Here is a 19072-nt window from a genome sequence, read left to right as displayed (position 1 = left end):
CTCTCTCCACCCGCCACCTCTCTCCACCCGCCACCGCCCGCTCCCCGCTCGGCTGCCGCCCCGACCTCTCTCCACCCGCCGCCACCCCGACTCGCTCCGGCCGCCGCCGCCACCCGATGGCGCCGAAGAAGACGCCGAAGGGCAAGTCGGGTTTCTTCGGCGTGAGGTTCGCCCTCCGGGAACTTCGGAGTGGAGTTCTCCGACGCCACGCGGCGTTGGTGGCTCCGCACGTATCCCACCGCCAACGAGGCCGCGCGTGCCTACGACGTGGCGGTGTGGCGTGCCAGACGGCCGAAGACGGACCTCAACTTCCCGGAGATCGAGACCCGGGCGGTGGCGGAGTGGCTCGTGCTACAGGGCATCCGGATGGAGGAGATGCCGGCGAAGAAGAAGAAGAGACCGGCGGTTGTCGTCACTCCCGGCGAGAGCGACGAGGCGGCGATGGCTCGGTTTGTGCGGGAGCATCCCGAGTACGTCCAGGCTGAGCAGGAGTTCTACTGGAAGCGTGATGCCGAGGAGAAGAAGAAGAAGGACGAGGTGAAGGAGGACGAGGCCGGCCCCTCGACAGTGATCCCCATCGGGTCATCGTCGAAGAAGGACGACGAGTTCTGGGGGTTCTCCGATGACTCCGAAGAGTCTTACTGGATGCCCTCGGATGACGAGTAGTTCTGCTAGTTCAAATTTATGTCATCTATGTTTGAACTATGTTTGAATTTGATGTTTGAACTATGTTGAGATGAAGTAATAGTTGGTCGTTTTCAGAATTTTACATCTTCGTTTTGGACCATCTGTTGGAGTTGCTCTTTTACATCCGTTTTGGACCATCTGTTGGAGTTGAGCCTTTTTCGGAGATGTAAAAAGCACTTTTTGGTGATGTAAATTTTTACATCACCGGTTTGGAGCACCAAAATATACATGATCTATTGGAGATGCTCTAACTGTTTTCAGATTGTGCTTCCCTACATTTCGTGACAAACTATAATTTGATATATATAAAGAATAATTCAAGGGAAGATTTAATCGCTCAATGGATTGACATCAAGTTTTTACCTAGATTGGTTCTCAGTTTTGTTAACTATTCAAAAAGGACTTCTAAATATTGATGATCGAGAAAGATTTTTTCTACAAAGAAAACAAGAAAGATAGATGTGTAGAGATTTATACCTCATGGAGCATGCTGATGCGAAGAGCTTGATTATTGTTCCTTTTGGGAAGTGGTGAAACACCGATGGTCCCAACATGCTGAAATCAGTAGGCACAGAAAACTACGAGTTTCAATTTAAGCATTTAGCTATGTTGATTGAACTGTAGAAAACAAGAAACGAGAACCTTTGAAAAGAACTGGTACTTCGTTGTACTCAGGAGATCCATGACAGGTCCACAAGTTAAAGGATCAAGACATAACTCGTACATCAGCTGAATTCAGACAAGGCAAATGATTTTTTGTGCAAAAAGACAAAAATTGTAAAATAAGATTATCTGATTTCTGTCAACTCAGAAAACAAACCTGAAAACTGAACTCGTGAAGTAAAGCATTTATATCTGGCTTTGTCACCTTTTCGAGATTGTCAAGGATTATCTTTAAACAACTGTAGTACAATGACAGTCAGTTCATCAACAAAGTACATCACTATATGTAAGCACGTGGCATGAATTTAACCTGTAGTGGGATTTTGGTTTTAGAACAGTTCGTTCTATAGGTCCATTGACATCAAATCTTAGGAGTAAATGTGTAATGTTGGGAGCTGGACGATAAATATTGTCAATAAGTAGCTGCATGAAACATGTCTAGCAGAGTTAAAAATGACAGGTACATTAAGTAATCCGTAAAAGAAACTCAAAGAAAGCTACAAATAGCAACCTGCAGTATTAGAACACCGACGTCATCTTTTGTGTTCTCTATGACCTGGAAATCATCAAAACGGAACTCCAAGCAAGCAGCGTAATCCTCAATTACAGATTTAGCAACATCTTCTTTCAGAAGCAACTGTACAAGCCCAACTATTCTAGAACTATCATGGAAAGAAACTAGTAAACACATTGGCAATTTGCATATTTCTCTTCAGTAAATTGTAGATTATAGGGAATGAAATGCAGTACAAGCCCAACTATATTCTAGAACGGTCATGGGAAGAAATTATTAAGCACATTGGCAATTTGCATATTTCTCTTCAGTAAATTGTAGATGTTGATAGGGAATGAAATGTAGTCTCCAATATATAGCAAGTTGAAACAGGCAGCCGGAAGCAAAAAAAATGCAAGTAATATGGATTCCCAAGTGAAAATTTCCAGAAAATACTTCTACCAAAATATTAGAGAAAATCCATACCTCAGGATGCCCATAATTTTTATTGAACACTGCTGAATTTGAGGAAGATAATCATATCGAACAAACTCTAGCAAAGATATAATTTGTCTATGATTTTGAGATAATATGATCTCCAAGGGCTGCATAATTCAAAGGAAAAAACAATCAGATAGAGAAAGGAATGACCAACAAAAACTAGAAAATGGCATAAGAAAGAATAAAAACCTGGTAGAGTGGACGGAAAACATCAGCAAGAACCAGATCTCTCTCCATTACGAGAATAAATATTTCAAGTGAAAGATGGACAGCTTTCTCCAGAAGAATCCCGTAAGTTTGGGTAGTCCGTTCATTAATAAGAGTGTCAACACCCATTAGTATAATGTTCATAATATTGCGGAATGCAACCTTCCCACACATGAAATCCTGCACATATGAAGGTTGTTGTGTACAAGTTCATGAAAAATCTTTAGATCTTTGAAACAATGTCTAGATATATTTATGACATCGGAGATACACCATAAAGCATAAGCAGCAATCAGCTACTGGGGCAAAGAACATGAGTATATTATATAAATTCAAGAGCACAGAATATATACTCATCTGCTTTAAACCTTTGTTTCATTGAGAAATATATAGTCAAGAAAATAAATCTGTACACTGTACTTGACATTGATAAGCATGAGAATTAACAAATTAAATCAGGTAGTAATTCCTGAAAAGAGTTTTCTCTCGGATCATTATATTGCTAAGATGTACGACATACGGAAAGAAAGCTGACAGCACGCCTGATGACAAGTGCCAGAGACTATCTTGCAGCCTTCAATTTCTAAATACAGTAGAGGACGATCTTTGTTTTTTTTTACTTTTAGTAGCGTGCTCAAGGAAGTTATCAGCCACTATAATCAAGAAAACTATACAAACATATACAGCATAATGCCAGATGAGCCTTAACCAAAATAAAGTGAAAGGCTACTACAGAAATATAATAGGACATACTACTGTAGATCAATGCATTGGACAATGAGTAAGGACAAAAGTTGTGCACCGTTCACAAGGGATCAAAACGGCGAATAAGTTGTGATGAACTCCCAGGTACAATACTCATGTAAATTATATAAGATCTAAGGGCAAAAGAAATGGACATACTTTCACAAGTTCTAGCACCGGGAGCTGTTTCTCGACTGAGGCATTTGATGTTGAAGGCCCAGACGTGTTAAAAGCAGCATAAATATCATCATCCTTTATGTCGTACATGCGCAAAACCCTGGATTCAAACAATAGCCAACTTATTTGAAGAGCATAATAATTGCATTGTGTAGCAGAATAACTTCAGTATAATAGAAACTTCCATCAACAAAAAAACTGCTGAATTCTCTCACTAAGGAAGATACTTCCCACTGGCTGGGATAACATAGAGGAGTTATTTCCCACTTGCATATAGTTGGTCTTTCAATACAATATAAATACGCCTCTCCCGGCTGTTCACAAATAAACAAATTATAGATAAAAGAGAGAGAGATAAATCATTATACTCACATATGAAAGTGCTCCAAGCAGGCCAGTGCTAATTCCCACTTTTCCCGAGGGTCAGCATAGGCTCTTTGGGGAAAAGGCCCAAAGACATCCTCATATACAAATTTAAAGATACCCATGAACCTAGAAGGAAAAGATAATTACTATTCAAAATGTTTAAAATTGAGCATAAGTACAGAATAGATGATGATGATGATGATGATAACTTACCTCCGGCCTTTGTCACTTATGTTTCTTTCTTCTGCAATGAGAGCATTGACCAAGTTGAGAAATGATATGGTTGATGGATAACTCTCCCTCCTTGCTTCAACTTCATTCAACTCAAACCTCATGTCATAGACCTATGAAAATACTTTCGTCAACAATGAAAAACACTAACCAAGCTACTTACACCTAGTATTATATAGGAAATTAGTAAGAACTCCATTTTACCCCCTCAAGTTCTCAATTCATGCCCAACAATAAAGGGCAGCCCGGTGCATGTAGCTCCCACTTGCACAGGGTCCGGGGAAGGGTGCGACCACTTTGGGTCTATTGTACGCAGTCTTTCCCTACATTTCTGCAAGAGGCTGTTTCCAGGACTCAAACCCGTGACTCCTGGTCACAATCCAGAACCAAAACCAGGTGTTCGACACCCTAAGACTATCAAAACTGGTGCAAAATCACTTGTAGGCTGGTCATTTGCCATGTTGGCAGCTACACAACTGGTATTTGCTGAGCTCCTCTCCTACGGTGTACCTCTTCTATTCACCAATTTGGGCTTGCCAGTGACCAGAAAAGTGACACCACACTTTCTGTATCAGACAGTGTGCTAGACTCAGCGACTTGACTAGGTTAGCTAGCCGGCGAGTTGAACTCCAAGTTGTTGACTTGGCTTGGAGAAGAGAGGAAAGTGAAGGGGGGTGAAATGAAGAAAGATGAAATGTAAGGGGGAAAGGAAGGGAGCAGTGGTGGCAGCGTTAACAGCTCCAACACATAGGTCATCATCACAGAAGGAGGTGAGCATGCTCACGGCCACAACAAGAGCAAATGGGCAGGTAACGGATACAAGTGTGGTTCCGTTGCCTAGCTTTACTTTTGGCAAAAGAAAAAAAATTAGACGACTAATCGACGATTAATCCACCGGCCAGAGAAGCAGCCTCGACTGGGGCTCAACTCCACTTGCGGTCCTGGTTGCGCAACTGGGAGACTAATCATCGATTAGGCGCTGTTAATCAGAGATTCCTGGTTGTCCCACTTGAGGCTGCGCTGGATCTGGAGGAACCCACGTCGTTGTTAGCACTAATCATGTCATTAGGTATCTGCATGTTGAATATTGCATGTAGTTTAGTCTAGGGTCTGGTGAAGCTTCAGCTGTACGCGTGAAGGAGACGAGATGTCAGGCAGCCGTGCGATGCGGCAAGCACGACGAGATGTCGATGGTGCCGTGCGATGCGGCAACGCCGTGTGAAGCGGCAAGACGCGATGAAGCTGGAGCGGGACGGGCCACAAGACCAGGAGGAGTCGGGTGATCCGGCAAGTTCGGGTGAGTTCTGTGGCCGTTGATGAAGCTACCCAAGGACGAAACTTGGTCGTACAGGTAGCTAAGGTTGTTAGCTAGCCTCATGCATGCGTTGTTAGCCTGCTGCATGCAAGTGGTTAGCGTTGAAGAGAAGCTACGCAAGCTGGGGACACAACTAGTGATTAGTTTGTTAGTGCTAGTGAGTAGTGGCCGGTTGGCCAGGCCATCCACATCATGGAGTGATTTCAGGAGGTGGAGTTAGTGGCGTATGGCGTTAGTGCGTGGGTCTTGGCTGAGTGCCAAACTTTGTATAAATAGTCATCTGATTCAGTAATGGAATGAGAAGGCCGAGAGGGCTGAGAAAAAAGATGTAGCCACGGCTGACCAAGAGGAAGGTGTCTCTTGTCAAAGCTATTGCCTCCTTCTTCCTTGGTCCATGCGTGTGTGTGTGTGTTTCCTGAGAGTTTCTTCCATGGTGTGTGTTTGAGAGAAATCACAAGAGAGAGAGAGAGAGCTGTGAGACGCAGCTCGAGGTAGAAGAAGAAGCGGCGCTGCGAGAGGCGGCGCCAACAATTGGCATCAGAGCCTCGTCGATCCACGGCGGCAGCGGCGACGGCGACGCGGTGGACTCCATGTGAGGTGGAGGACATCAGTGCGAGGTAAAGGCCTTCGGTGGCGCGATGCCGCCAACAGCAGGTTGCGGTGCGATGCCGCTAGGAGGAGGCGGCGGTGTGATGCTGCCATGGCGATGGTGCGACGCCGTTACAAGGAGAGGCGGCGCGACGCTGCTAAGAAGCTGTACGACGGCGCGAGGTCGTCGAGGATCGGCGTGAAGCTGGTCGACGGTGGTGTTTAGGGTGGTGTGATGCCATCCGCAAGATGGGACGCTGCGACGACGTGGTGATCGGCGTCGTGACGGCGTCGTCCACGTCAAGAGGTGGCCTATGTGTGTAGCATGACGGCCTAGTGACTGGCGCTGCGAGGGCGTCCTCCACGGCAAGTAGTTGCGGGTGATCCGGTTTGACAATTTGATGAGTTAGAATGACAAGATTAGGGAGGTGATTGTTAGCACTAATCATGTCATTAGGTATCTGCATGTTGAATATTGCATGTAGTTTAGTCTAGGGTCTCGTGAAGCTTCAGCTGTACGCGTGAAGGAGACGAGATGTCAGGCAGCCGTGCGATGCGGCGAGCACGACGAGATGTCGATGGTGCCGTGCGATGCGGCAACGCCGTGTGAAGCGGCAAGACGCGATGAAGCTGGAGCGGGACGGGCCACAAGACCAGGAGGAGTCGGGTGATCCGGCAAGTTCGGGTGAGTTCTGTGGCCGTTGATGAGGCTACCCAAGGACTAAACTTGTCGTACAGGTAGCTAAGGTTGTTGGCTAGCCTCATGCATGGGTTGTTAGCCTGCTGCATGCAAGTGGTTAGCGTTGAAGAGAAGCTACGCAAGTTGGGGACACAACTAGTGATTAGTTTGTTAGTGCTAGTGAGTAGTGGCCGGTTGGCCAGGCCATCCACATCATGGAGTGATTTCAGGAGGTTTGGTCGCAGTTTCTCACGGAGTTAGAGCAGAGAGAGATAGGGGCTTGAGTTGACGGTGCAGACTAATAGTTGTAGCATCCAGTGGCTCTTGACAATGGGAGAGGAAATGGCACTAGCTGGGTTGACCCAACAACTAACGGTCATTCTCCCTATTTTCGTATTTATTGTTATTAGGTATTGTATTTGTAGGATATAGTAGTCAACAACTAGTAAACGATCAGCCATGATTAATCTTAGTTAGTCTTGACCAATCCACAAGTCGGTACCCCCACGACTCCACTTGACTTTACGACTTGTAATCTTTGCTTTTGGCAAAGTGAGGTAGAACTTCCTTAATTCCTTGCTTTTGAGGAAGAAACAAATTGATCACCTCCACTAACAGTGATTGCATTGCCCACTTGCAAGCAGCAAGGGTAGTCAAAGGACGCAAATATGCCTCAAAAGAACCAAAAATATGCACTAGCATGCTAAACAACAGCAATATGAACAAGCAAAAAATGTAATTACCAAGAACTACAGTCCATTTAAGTATATTATATCATACGTTCTTAACATACAGGACAGAGAATAGGAACAATTTATTTTCCTTCACTTTGTATCGCTTTAGGACAAGTTAGAACTCAAGTCGCTGAGTAGCAAATATAACCCATGTGAGGTAAACATGAGTAATTTCAAAGTGAACTTTGAGGGTACCTGTGTTGCCACATGCTGCCCAGGTGGTGCCGTAACCACCGGAAGATCATATTGTTCAAGATAACTCCAAACAGCATCTTTCAACTGGGGTGAAACTTTGACAAATGCAGTGATTGAATTCCGCAAAGCCCCCTGGACATGAATTAGCACAAATTATGAAAAGCAACAACAAAAAAAGATACCAAAAGTACACATGTAGGCATAAAAAAACATGTACCTTCAAATACGGGGGCACATTTTCATAGCTTAGAAGCTTAAACAAAGGTTCAATGTCAGGGAACCATTTCCTTCTTTCAGATGGATTTCCATTTTCCACCACCTACAGTATGTTGACAATTTCCAAAAAAAACGGAAGTGAGTATTCCTTCGTAACCAAAAAACATACTTTTTTAGGCAAGCCACAAATAGCTCCTTGCTTCAGAAAGAACATATGTAAGAAGCAGACTGAGACAACAGAAACAGATTAATTGAGAAACAGATGCATGTGCACAACTACCAAAAGCAGCATGAATTTAAATATTAATACATCATTGGCAAAAATAAACAAGCCTATAGAAAAGACAGTCTAGCTTAAATACAACATATACAGAGAGGAACATCAGGCGAAGGACAACTTGGACCATGATAGGCAGCAGGGATCAGTGAGATAACTTAGAACTAAAACAAATGTTTTATTAGTCTTGTTGAAAATCCTACTATTTCGGAATGCCGGTAATAACATAAACAAAGGAAGTAGTTAAAAGGTTAGAACAGATTGAATTTGCTAACATATAATCTTACTATGATTTCTCAACTTCACTAGAAAAATATATACTTGACAACATTTGTCCAGAACTAGAGAATTACAGCATGTATAATATGTCAGGGGGAACTAATACTGAAAAAATATAAATTTGAAAATTTCCAACTATGAAAGATGATAGAAGGCACAAGAATAAGAGCAGCCGAAATTGCAAACCTTCTGAAGGACAGCTAAATACGCAACAAGTGCCTGTGCATCTCCCTCTGGAAAATCAGGCAACATGCTTGTGGAAGATTGAAGGGATTTCTTAAACTTCTCTTCGTAAATAGATAAGCAATCAAACAAAGTGTTCCATCCAACTGAGCGGTAAATTTTTCCCTGGAGCAATTCGTATACCTTGGCGGCACCCACGTCACTGGAAGCCTGAAAGTCCAAATAGTTCAGTCGGGGCAAAAGATGGAATATTCAACAGATTAGTAAACATTTTGCGTACCAAAGTACTTAGAAGTCCAAGGAAGGCCACGAGGGTTTGTGTATTGGTGTGATCTTCGCCTGCATATACGACAAAGGTCCAGAGTTCCTCGTTTCCATTCACTAGCTCAGGCTCTTTCTGATGAGAACACAAAAGGATGGAGTAATCATAGAAACAAGTTATCAAAACTAAGCTTATAAAGCAACGAAAATTATGATGTGAGCACATTTTTTTAAATGTAAATGTGAGCACACTTGGAGGTCCTTTTACTGACAACAATCAAAAAGTACATAGAAAGAGATAACAAAGGCAGTGAAGTTTCTTTGATGTAAAACAGGAATTCTATGTTAAGGTCAAGCAATTGATACAAAAACATTCATTCGATTGTCACAAAGGCAATGGCTGGTGGCAGTTGCTAGATGAAACTGGTCAAGAAGAGGTTTGGTGAAGCCTAAACCTAAACTCAACTTAAGAGAAAACATTGATTGATTCAGTCAGTACAAGCAGTGTGTCAACTAGCTTGACCACACTAAATCCTGGTCAAATTACTGCAATTGGCAACAAAAAAACAAATTGCATATCTTTGAGCATTACAGACATCAATATACACCAGCAGGTATTGAATTGGATGCCTAGGAATCTAGGTGCACCAAACACTTCATATTTGTAGATACAGTTTCCTAACCAATAAAAATAAAGGTTGCATCTAACTAGAAAAGCAAACTGTGGTTTGAGTCAGTATTGCTGGAGTGGATGGAAATATTGACAGAATCATTATCTGCGATTTAAATAGTATGTCAAATCTGTGCAAAGAAATTCCCAAAAACATGCACATCATACATAAATAGTTTCATAGCTTTACCAAAGAAACCGAAATCACACATCATATTGTATGGTGCACAGGATACTTAATGACACCTGTGTCTTCAGGAAACACTAAGTACTATAGCTAATTATACAATTATTATAAAACCAAGACAAGGTTAAACACCATGACATCACGCTATCTCATGTACATTTTCAGGTCCATACATTTGACTGGAAGAACATATAAATGAATGAAGCAATACCTGGTAGATTTCCCCAACTAGTTCCAGTAGGGATACAAAAGGCTGGTTAGTAGGCTGACCAATCTGTTCCCCACTTATATTAGGATCTTCTCTATGATCCCGTGGAAGAGAGTATGGGCTGAGAGCATTCATTGCTTTTTCCTTGATTTCTTTTATCTGTTAAAGAAGATAATGTTATTGTTTTCTTTTCCTTTTTCTGTAACAAGAGTGACTAAAGGTACTTATCACATTATAAGCATTGTATAACAGTTACTAAATAATGATCACATTTGGTTGTAATAAAGAAATTAGAAATCATGTTGTGGCAAGTGTCAACATACATTGAGGAACTATTCTAACCTTATCTCTAGAAGTCGGATGGGAGAGAAAGCACATCATCAACTTGTGCGCATAGCCAGTGTACATGTAAACAATGTCATCATCGTCATTCTGCATCAAATGGAAAGAAACATGATATATTACCTCCATATCAAAAACTATTCGTACACAACAAATTTGACCAATAATATCAAAAAATCAAGATGGGCCAAAAGAGATATTGATCTCACTTTGCATGTGCACAATGGCCCAAATCTAGGTACTTCTGCATGTGTTGTGGTCAGATTTGGCCAAATTTTGATATGAAAATGGTAGCATTGTATCGACAAAATATTAACCCATTACTTGGCATCTAATGATAACCTCAGCTGTCCATATTACAAGTATTCATGAACAATATAACAACAAATAATATAGATGATTTGTTCACCAAGGCACTAGGCGATAGAGCAGCGCCTAATCAGCTCAAAGTTCTAAAAAGTGCTAGGTGCTGGTCGGGCAGCAGAGGGCTAACGAGCACCCAGCTCACCAAGGTGGCCAACTAGCTAAGGGGACTCGAGTGCAGGAAGGGAAGAGAGAATGGCTGTCGTCGAGATCAAGGCAGCAATGTGCCCTTAACTGCCATGGTGTCGAGCTCTTTCTCATCATGCCATGGCTCTGTGTGCAGGCGAAAACCCTAAGTGTTCGTTTGGATGTTGAAATTGAATTGGTCTACTGAAACCAGAGTACCAGTTCGATTCATGTGAAAATGGGAGCATCCCATACTTTGATATTATTTTATTGTGGTTCAGGAATATTATCATGGAAATGAAATCACAGCCTGGCTCCATTTTCTGTTTTGTTGCTGGCTATCCATATATACGCCTAGAAACTCATGCCACTCTTCCTCTTCTCATCTTCCCCCTGTCGCTCTTCCCAATTCCATCCATGGCCATTGCTTCCCTAGCATCCTGAGTTGCGACTCTAGCAACATGACCGAACTCTGGTAAACTCACCCTGCACACAATAGAGATTGAGAACTTCTTCCTCCAGATGTAACCTCGAGAGATGGAGACGGGGAGGTAAGGGGAGGTGCAGATCTTGAGCTCACCAGATAACATGCAGGAGTCAGATTCGGATTATGACAGACTCTGCAACCATCTGCTTAATCAGCAAAGACAAAGAGGATGAGGTGGCACCTGTGACGGGGAAGAAGACGGAGCACCGACAATGGGAAATTACAGGTTGTGGGCCAGCAATGGGGAAGAAGAGGATCAGGTGGCGGCGGCGTGTCACAGGAGCTTGGCGGCAATGGTGGCGGGTCGACATGAGTTATTGAAGGAAATGAGAGGTGGCTGTTTCCAAACGATGCAGAGTGTCAAGCTCGCTATTGGTCCTAGTTGTTCAGCAAAGCCTGTCAAATTGGGCTCGAAATCCGGTCCTGGCCCTGCCCATCCAAACAGCAGATATGGCTGCGATACAACTCCAATTGCCAAATTCTCAGCTCAATTCCAGCATCCATATGGGGTGTAAGGGCAAGTGCAACATCTCTCTCCTCTCTATCTCTACTTTCATCACATATTCTTCAAAATTCCTGCATTTTTAGTGGTGCATCAAACACATATTTTGAATATTTTAATATTTTCTTTAACGCCGGTTTCTGCAGAACAGTACAAATGAACTGGACAGCATGACACTAAGGCCCCGTTCGGATGTCTCTTAGCTTCATCAAATCCACGAGTACGGCTTTGTGCGCCAGCTTCCTGCGAGGAGCTGCGTCCGCTCAGGAGGATGTGGTCAGCTTCTCCCCATGCTGCATGGGCTGTGGATGAGCTGCAGGCAGATAGCCAGTTAGGGGAGGCAGATGAAGACATGGGCTACAGACCCAATTTGGGGTGAAAGGCGTGGATGGCTGTGATGCGTCCACCTCGCATATCCAGCGGCTACTACGTCTCCTTCCACCTCCATTCATTGACAATGGGCTTCTATGGTTCCTCCAAATGTGTGTCGGCAGCAAGCCTCTCTACAGCATGCCTCCTCCCGTAGGAGAGGAAGGCGACTGGGATCCGGACAGCCTGGGACGACGACTTCAGGTGAGCCCGGGGGAGAGGAGAACGACGGCGGGCGGTAGGGGTGGAGTCTGCCTAGGGTTAGCGCGAGAGGAGAGGCGCTGGCGTCGGTCTGACTGGGCGAGGTCGAGGGTGCCTTCTAGCAAGATGAGACGGTAAGCACAACTTCGGGAGGGCATTCACACGTAATTTCGAGCAACTCCACGCTTCCTCTTTTGGCGAAGTTGGGCAAATGCAGCTCCACGAAGTTACACTGCAAGAGGCATGGGCTTCGCGGAGCTGCAGCATTTGGGCCAGCACCACGTGCAGATTTGGTTAAGCGCGGAGCCAGAGAGGATCTGTACAGGCCCTAAGTTCCCAATTTTTTTAAGTCATGTGTTTTATATGTCTATCTAACATTCTAAATGACCCTAAGGTGACACGGTTGTACAAATACAAATACTGAATGAGAAACATTTATATTCTTATGTACAAAACAAGCTTGCTGTGCTCAACCAGTGGTGGTCATAATGGTTAATTGGGTATACCACTACCAAATCAGAATACCAGGTGGTCTCAAGAGTGCAGAGTTGCCATACCTGGTAAGCAGCTGCTTGCATAACTCGCTCCCGTAAAAATTTAAAAGCATTCAGACGACAGATAATATCCAGACATGACCAAATATCAGTCACAGCTCTAGAGGAAGCATTAATGACTGAGTCTCTTGCGCTATTTCGATCTTGTGTTAACATCAAAAGAACAGTCCATGCAAGCCGCACAACACCAACAAATCCTTCAGCGGTGGTATCGTTACATGTCTTCATCACCTGGCATGACAACAATCCCAGCTTGCAATGAGCATAAATTTTGCTATATGTTCCAACATAGATTAGATTAATATGTAAATTTAAGCATATTTTTAAAAAGCTTACTAGTTCATGAAATTCATGTCTGAACGAGGAATCAGACGATGGCAAAGATGTTTTCTCATGGGAATTACTTAGGGCATCAGAAACGAAAGTTATTACAAGAGAGAATAGGATGCCATAGGTGATCTGCAAAGGTAAATGACAGTTATGCATTGCATCACAAGTTGAGAACACAAACAATTAAAAATTGCACAAATACCATGTCTACAAATGTCAAAGTAACTAATTCAAACTTCAAACCTGAAGCTCGACAGTAGAATTTTCATTTACTTCAGCTGCGCAGTCTTTTAATATTGAAAATGTATCCTTCACCTCCTTGGGACCTACATGAAGTTGCATCATTAGTGGTGGTTCGCTTTAAGTTGAAGTGAACAGAAGGATACACCTACATTTCCAGTCCAGGAAGGCTAATGAATAACAATGATTCATTTCCCTCAGAAAGAATAACAATGTAAGTCATCGCGCAAACGTATCAGAAGATCATAGCAGGTGATATGGCAAATTCAAATTCATATTGCATTTAACTCACCCATTAGTTTGATAAGTGCAGAAAGAGCAAGGCAGTGACTCAAACTTAATCTCTCTCGGGAGACAATGGCACGCCTCTCGACAAGAGCTCCTCTGAAATCAAGCACATAGCGCTCAGAGCTTGGTCGGCCAATGCCAGATGGTTCTTCCCGGTTAAGCTCCTTTATGGGGAAAGAGATAAAACTGTCAGTGGCCGTTTTTCAATAGAGTGAAAGAGAGATGCATCATAGAAATTAAAGAGAAATGACACCTGTACTAATGCATCATCCTGGAATGAATTGTTCAATACGCTACTCCTATTATTCAAACTTCAAAGATATACGGTGCTTTGGATATGGCAGTCCGTGATATGTTAAGACTATCACTTTCTGTAATAGTAATGTATTGACAAAATAATGTAAATATCTATAGTATGGAAGTACTTCTGGTGGTAAATTAAATGGCACTAGTTCGCAGTGTCAAATTAGATGGCTCTTTATTTGTGGACACGGTATGAGAAAACTGGCTACACATTTTCGAATGTAATGTATATATATTATTAACAGAGTAGACACTAAGACATGACTTTTATGGTCTGACTAGGAATACAGCTACAAGAATTTGAAGGGGGCAATGCCAGCAACAGCAACAGGGCTAGGTTATGGTGAAGTTGATGCATAAGCCCCCTCCTATTGTCCACTATTTTAGTTGATTTTAAACTAATCTTGAAGCTTCAGCTCAGCGAGAGCAAACTCCAACTCCTCATAGGGAGGAGGAGGGAGGTACACAAAATCAGCAAATGGAGCCTGTGTTCACTTGTTGCCACTGGAAACATAAGTATGTTTCAAAAAAAATAGAAAGAACCTGTAGATGTGTGTATACTTTATGTTGCCTGCAACTTTTCATGAAAAGCTAGCAACTTTGCAACCAAATTCAGTTGCTATGCATCAAGTACTCAAGCATTGGTATGTGTGTTTTCTTTCAGAATTTTCTAAAATCTAATATCGCATTTTTTAACTCAGGCCAAGACTTAGGAGCCAAATCACCACTCTTACCTCCCATGATTGTAATATAATATATGTCAATATTGCTCGGAAAATAAAATGTGAAGGATGCAGCATATGGCATATTCAAGTTCCATAAAGTCCAACCTTTACAAGGGTGATTATCCGCTGTCGGAGACCATCGTTAAAAAGAGCCTCCATTTGATTTTGGATTTCATACATCAGATCAGCATCAAGCCCTTGGTCAAGTACAACAGACTACAGAAGATAAAGAAAACCAATGAAAGCGCCCTTTAATCTCAAATTCGGATGTAGCTAGGATGAACTCGATTGGTAGGCTACCCGCAACAAAATGTACAGAGAAGTTATCAGATCTCTCCTCTCCATGTACCAAAGGCCAGCTGCAAGCCTATATATTTCCAGTGGCTCCCGACCATATAGAACCCACTACAAAATCACAACAAGGCGTGCATGTAAGGTAAATGGTCAAATACAAACATAGATAACATGTGGACATAAAGTAAACTTTAGTTCTGCAAATTGTACCTCTCTGTTGGCAGAAACTAGCAAGCGAACACACTCAATTTCATTAAGATTGAGTTCATCACTCAGCTTAAGGGCCTGGAAAAATCATAGATGCAAATCTTAGCATCAACAAAGCTACCAAAAAGGATGCCAGGAGCCATACTACAAACTGAATGTAAAGAATCGTAAGTATAATTAGAAGGTATGAAATTACAGGACACGTGAACAACAGTTTTCCATGGTTCAATAGGCACCTTGAGCTATGACGATTGTACGCAATCTCAATTGAGCGCTATAAGCCAAATTCACAACTCGTAGGTTTAAAAAATTGTGCATGGCCTACCAAAAGTAGACCCATCTGTTCATGCAACATTGTTGAATAAGCTACTTAGCACCACAATCACCACCTGAGAAAACATCAAAATCCAACCCATCCTTACAAAATCCCAACAAAATTCGTGCATTTGCAATAGCTAATCCCACTCAGTTATCTACCACAGTCCACAGACTAATCAAAGTTACAAGTTTACTCCAGGAATCAAGAGCTAACTATAGTAAGGTGTCACACAGTGATCAACATAAGCAGCATATATAACAAATTATGCAATTTGCGAGCGCTCCTTGCGTGTCTCGCACCAATATATCTGGACTGAGGGGGGAAACTTACAGTCTGCACGTCGGTGTCATCGAGCGTGATTGGTGGCATGTCCGAGAGCCGAACCTCCTTGGCCTCCACCTGAGTTCGATCGGACGCCTTTGGCACCTGCACGCGCGCGCACGGCAGAGACACCAAAGCCAGGTCGAATCAAACCGAGCTCACACCAGCCTAATTATACAACGCGGAGGGCACGGGACGAACCGGGTAAGAGAGGAGCGCGCGGAATGCGGGGGCGGCATCGCGGACGGCGTGGAGGAGCTCCACGCGCTGCGCCGGCGACGCCGGTGCGGGACCGAGCAGCGCCGCCTCGACGACGGCCAGGAGTTCGCGCGGCGGTGGCGGCGCCATAGCCGGTGAGCTCTCCCGTCGTAACCCTATAAATCGGCGGTGGCCGGCGGAATGGGAGGGGGGCGGATTAAACCCTAGGGGAGCTCGAGGCGGGCTTCTGGGTTTTGGAGTCGGGAATTTCGGGCTGCTTATTAGAGCCTAAAATCACCGCATGGGACGAGTCGGCGAAAAAAAAACGACGGGGTGAGTTGTTCCCCAGTCGCCGGTCCCAGGGCCGCCCAGGCCTGTCTAATTTTTTTCAAAAAAAAATTTGGCGAAGTTTGGTCAAACACGGCTAAATTTCGGCAAACTTTGGCATATATTACATGTTCGCGACGCGTTACATAGCAAGTATAACTAAAAAAGAAATCGTTGAACGCGGAGTAGTCGTCGTCGTCGCCGCCATCCTCGCCTCCGTCGGTGGCGGCGGCCTTCTCCTCCTTGACGTGGCCGTTCCTGCTGGACCCCTGCCCGGCGTCGCCATGGCGGACTGGTGGCGGGGGAGGCGGCGCGTCATCATCGATGTCGTCGAGGACGAGGACTCCTCCTTCTTCACGGCCCCGGCGGCGCTGCTCGAAGCGCCGCAGTGCGGCGACCTGGCGCTCCCTCTCAATCCTCAGAAAGTCCTTGCGCGTCCATTTCAGGGCCGCATCGTCGTCGAGCTCCACCTCGCCGGGCTCCTTCTTCACGGCGGGGAGCCCCGACTCCGTTTTCACCGGCATGAGCCCCGGCTCCGTCTTTGGCTTGACGAAGCACGGAAGAGCCGACGAGGAGGCGCGCCGACCGCCCTCCTTGATGACGATACCGGCGCTGCGAGTGCGCCGGGCAAGCGGCGTCTCCGCCGCGGGCTCGGCATTGACGCCGAGCAGCGCCGGAGAGCCGAAGGAGTGGGAAGAAGATCGCGACGAGGAGTGTGAGGAGGAAGACGACGAAGGGATGAACCTCCTGGGCAGCCATTGCCCTGCGCGTCGGCGGTGGGCCGGGGCCGGGGCCGCCGGGGGAGGGTATGCCAGCGGCGGGTCGTTGCCGCCCTCAAGGTGCGCCAACACGCCCTCGAGCGTGCGGCCGGGGAAGCCCCACCACACGCGGCGCCCCTCGCTGTTCTTCGAGCCGCCCACCACCGGCGCCCCATTGGTGGATGCCAGCCTCTGCTCCTGATGGTGCTCGAAGTATGCCGCCCACGCTGCGTGGTTGTCGACGGCGTACTGGGGGAGGGCGAGCTACTCGTCGGTGAGGGAGGCGCGGGCGAGCTCGACCTCGGCGATGAAGTAGGGGGGCCGCGCCACGGCGTCGGGCAACGGGGAAACGGGCACTCCCCCGTTCTGAGCCGCCACCCCGTCGGCCCGGCGCGCATGTCCGGCAGCGCCGGGGTGTTGGCCTTGAACAGGAGCCACAACTCCTGCTCGCGGAGCGAGCTTCGGCCGCCTCGTTGCCGGGGAAACGTTCGGCCATCTGGCTGTCGGATTGAGGGAGGGCTCGGTGGCGGCGCGCGTAGAGGGAGAGGGAGAGGGAGGGCTCGGCGGCGGCGCATTGCAGAGGGAGAGCTCGGCGGCTAGGGCTGGTGTGGCCAGAGGCGAGGGAGGCCACCGACTTATATAGCCGCACCCGTGAGTACGCGTGGCGGGAGAGGAGGCGTCGCCGCGCCGCCCCGTGATGTGCCGCCCGTGAGGAATCAATGGCAATGCTGACCGGCGGAGGCAGCGCGACAATCTTGGCATTGATTCCCGCGGGAACCAAGGCGACGAGGGGCGATGAAGCGCCCGTCTCGCTGACTCGGTGGGCCCGCGGCTGCTTCACGCCAAAACCACTTGCCCCGGCGCCCCCGGGCGCCCCCCAGTGCGCAGGGTTCGGCCTGGGTCCGCCGGCGCTGATTTCGGCCCAGGCCGGCGAAAATCGGGCTCCTAGGGGCGCGATTGGGCCATTTTTTCGGCGCCGGCGCGAAAAAATCGCCTGGGGAGGCCATTCTGGGGGCGCGGCTGGTGATGCTCTTGGAGCAACTCCGACAACTTAAGCGAACCAACCTGTGGTTAGATGGTTAGAGGGACTGTGGTATCCCCAACCCACCAGGGTTCAAATCCTGGTGCTCGCATTTATTCCTGGATTTATTTCAGGATTTCCGGCGATGCGCATTCAGTGGGAGGAAACGTTCCCGTCTACGACGAGGTGCCTACGGTGACTCATAGGGGTAGGGTGTGCATGTGTGCGTTTATAGGGGTGAGTGTATGCGCGTGTATATAAGCGCGCGTGTCTGTACTGATGTTCAAAAAAAATCCGACAACTTAAAAAAAAACATCCCCAATAAACCATTTACTAGAGGGGCTAGGCACGCCCCACCGCACCAGTTTATTTTTAACACAGTGCAGACGCAAGCGCTCATACATACGCGCATACACTAACCTCTATGAATGCACACACGCGCATCCTACCCTTATGAGTACCTTCGAGAGACTGAGTCGGCATATCATACTACTACTACTGCTATTGCTACTGCTACGACGACCACCACCACCGCCGCCACCACCACCACTACCAGTCTACCACCACTACCACCACTACCACTACCACCACCACCACCACCACTACCACCACCACCACCACTACCACTACCACTACCACTACTACTACCACAACTACCACTACTATCACTACTACCACCACTACTACTACCACTACTACTACCACTACTACCACCACCACTACTACAGTTTACCACGGACCTATGGGTACATAGTAGCTAGATAGCTTCTTCTCTCTATTTGATCTTTAATACAATGTTCTTCTCGGTGTTTTTGAAGATCTATTTGATGTGATGACTTTTTGTGGTGTGTTTGTTGGGATCCGATAAATTATGAGTTTATGATCAGATCTATCCATGAATATTACTTGAGTTTCTCTGTACTCTTTTATGCATGA

At 45.8% G+C, this 19072-nt stretch overlaps 1 protein-coding gene across 1 annotated transcript in view; it reads right to left on the bottom strand.

The window, feature by feature from the left end:
* The window catches only part of LOC119324811 (nuclear pore complex protein NUP205-like), a 26645-nt gene extending 10370 nt beyond the window's left edge, over positions 1-16275 (bottom strand). Inside the window, exons 1-25 of the mRNA XM_037598578.1 lie at positions 16034-16275; positions 15842-15937; positions 15196-15270; positions 14992-15096; positions 14797-14907; positions 13668-13827; positions 13379-13461; positions 13142-13264; positions 12809-13036; positions 10204-10293; positions 9865-10020; positions 8816-8932; positions 8539-8745; positions 7798-7899; positions 7581-7712; positions 4052-4182; positions 3845-3964; positions 3455-3572; positions 2534-2731; positions 2330-2448; positions 1862-2012; positions 1661-1773; positions 1508-1589; positions 1330-1416; positions 1165-1242 (exon numbers count right to left, since the gene is read on the bottom strand). Of these exons, the coding sequence (XP_037454475.1) occupies positions 1165-1242; positions 1330-1416; positions 1508-1589; positions 1661-1773; positions 1862-2012; positions 2330-2448; positions 2534-2731; positions 3455-3572; positions 3845-3964; positions 4052-4182; positions 7581-7712; positions 7798-7899; positions 8539-8745; positions 8816-8932; positions 9865-10020; positions 10204-10293; positions 12809-13036; positions 13142-13264; positions 13379-13461; positions 13668-13827; positions 14797-14907; positions 14992-15096; positions 15196-15270; positions 15842-15937; positions 16034-16180 (3129 nt within the window). The 5' untranslated portion in view covers positions 16181-16275. The remainder of the gene's footprint in view (positions 1-1164; positions 1243-1329; positions 1417-1507; positions 1590-1660; positions 1774-1861; positions 2013-2329; positions 2449-2533; positions 2732-3454; positions 3573-3844; positions 3965-4051; positions 4183-7580; positions 7713-7797; positions 7900-8538; positions 8746-8815; positions 8933-9864; positions 10021-10203; positions 10294-12808; positions 13037-13141; positions 13265-13378; positions 13462-13667; positions 13828-14796; positions 14908-14991; positions 15097-15195; positions 15271-15841; positions 15938-16033) is intronic.
* Between the last annotated feature and the right edge of the window lie 2797 nt (positions 16276-19072).

Source organism: Triticum dicoccoides, chromosome 6B (assembly GCF_002162155.2).
Source record: "Triticum dicoccoides isolate Atlit2015 ecotype Zavitan chromosome 6B, WEW_v2.0, whole genome shotgun sequence".
In the NCBI taxonomy this organism is placed as follows: Eukaryota; Viridiplantae; Streptophyta; class Magnoliopsida; order Poales; family Poaceae; genus Triticum; species Triticum dicoccoides.
The sequence above is the reverse complement of the archived record's forward strand: the minus strand, read 5'-3'. Positions and strand labels throughout refer to the sequence as shown.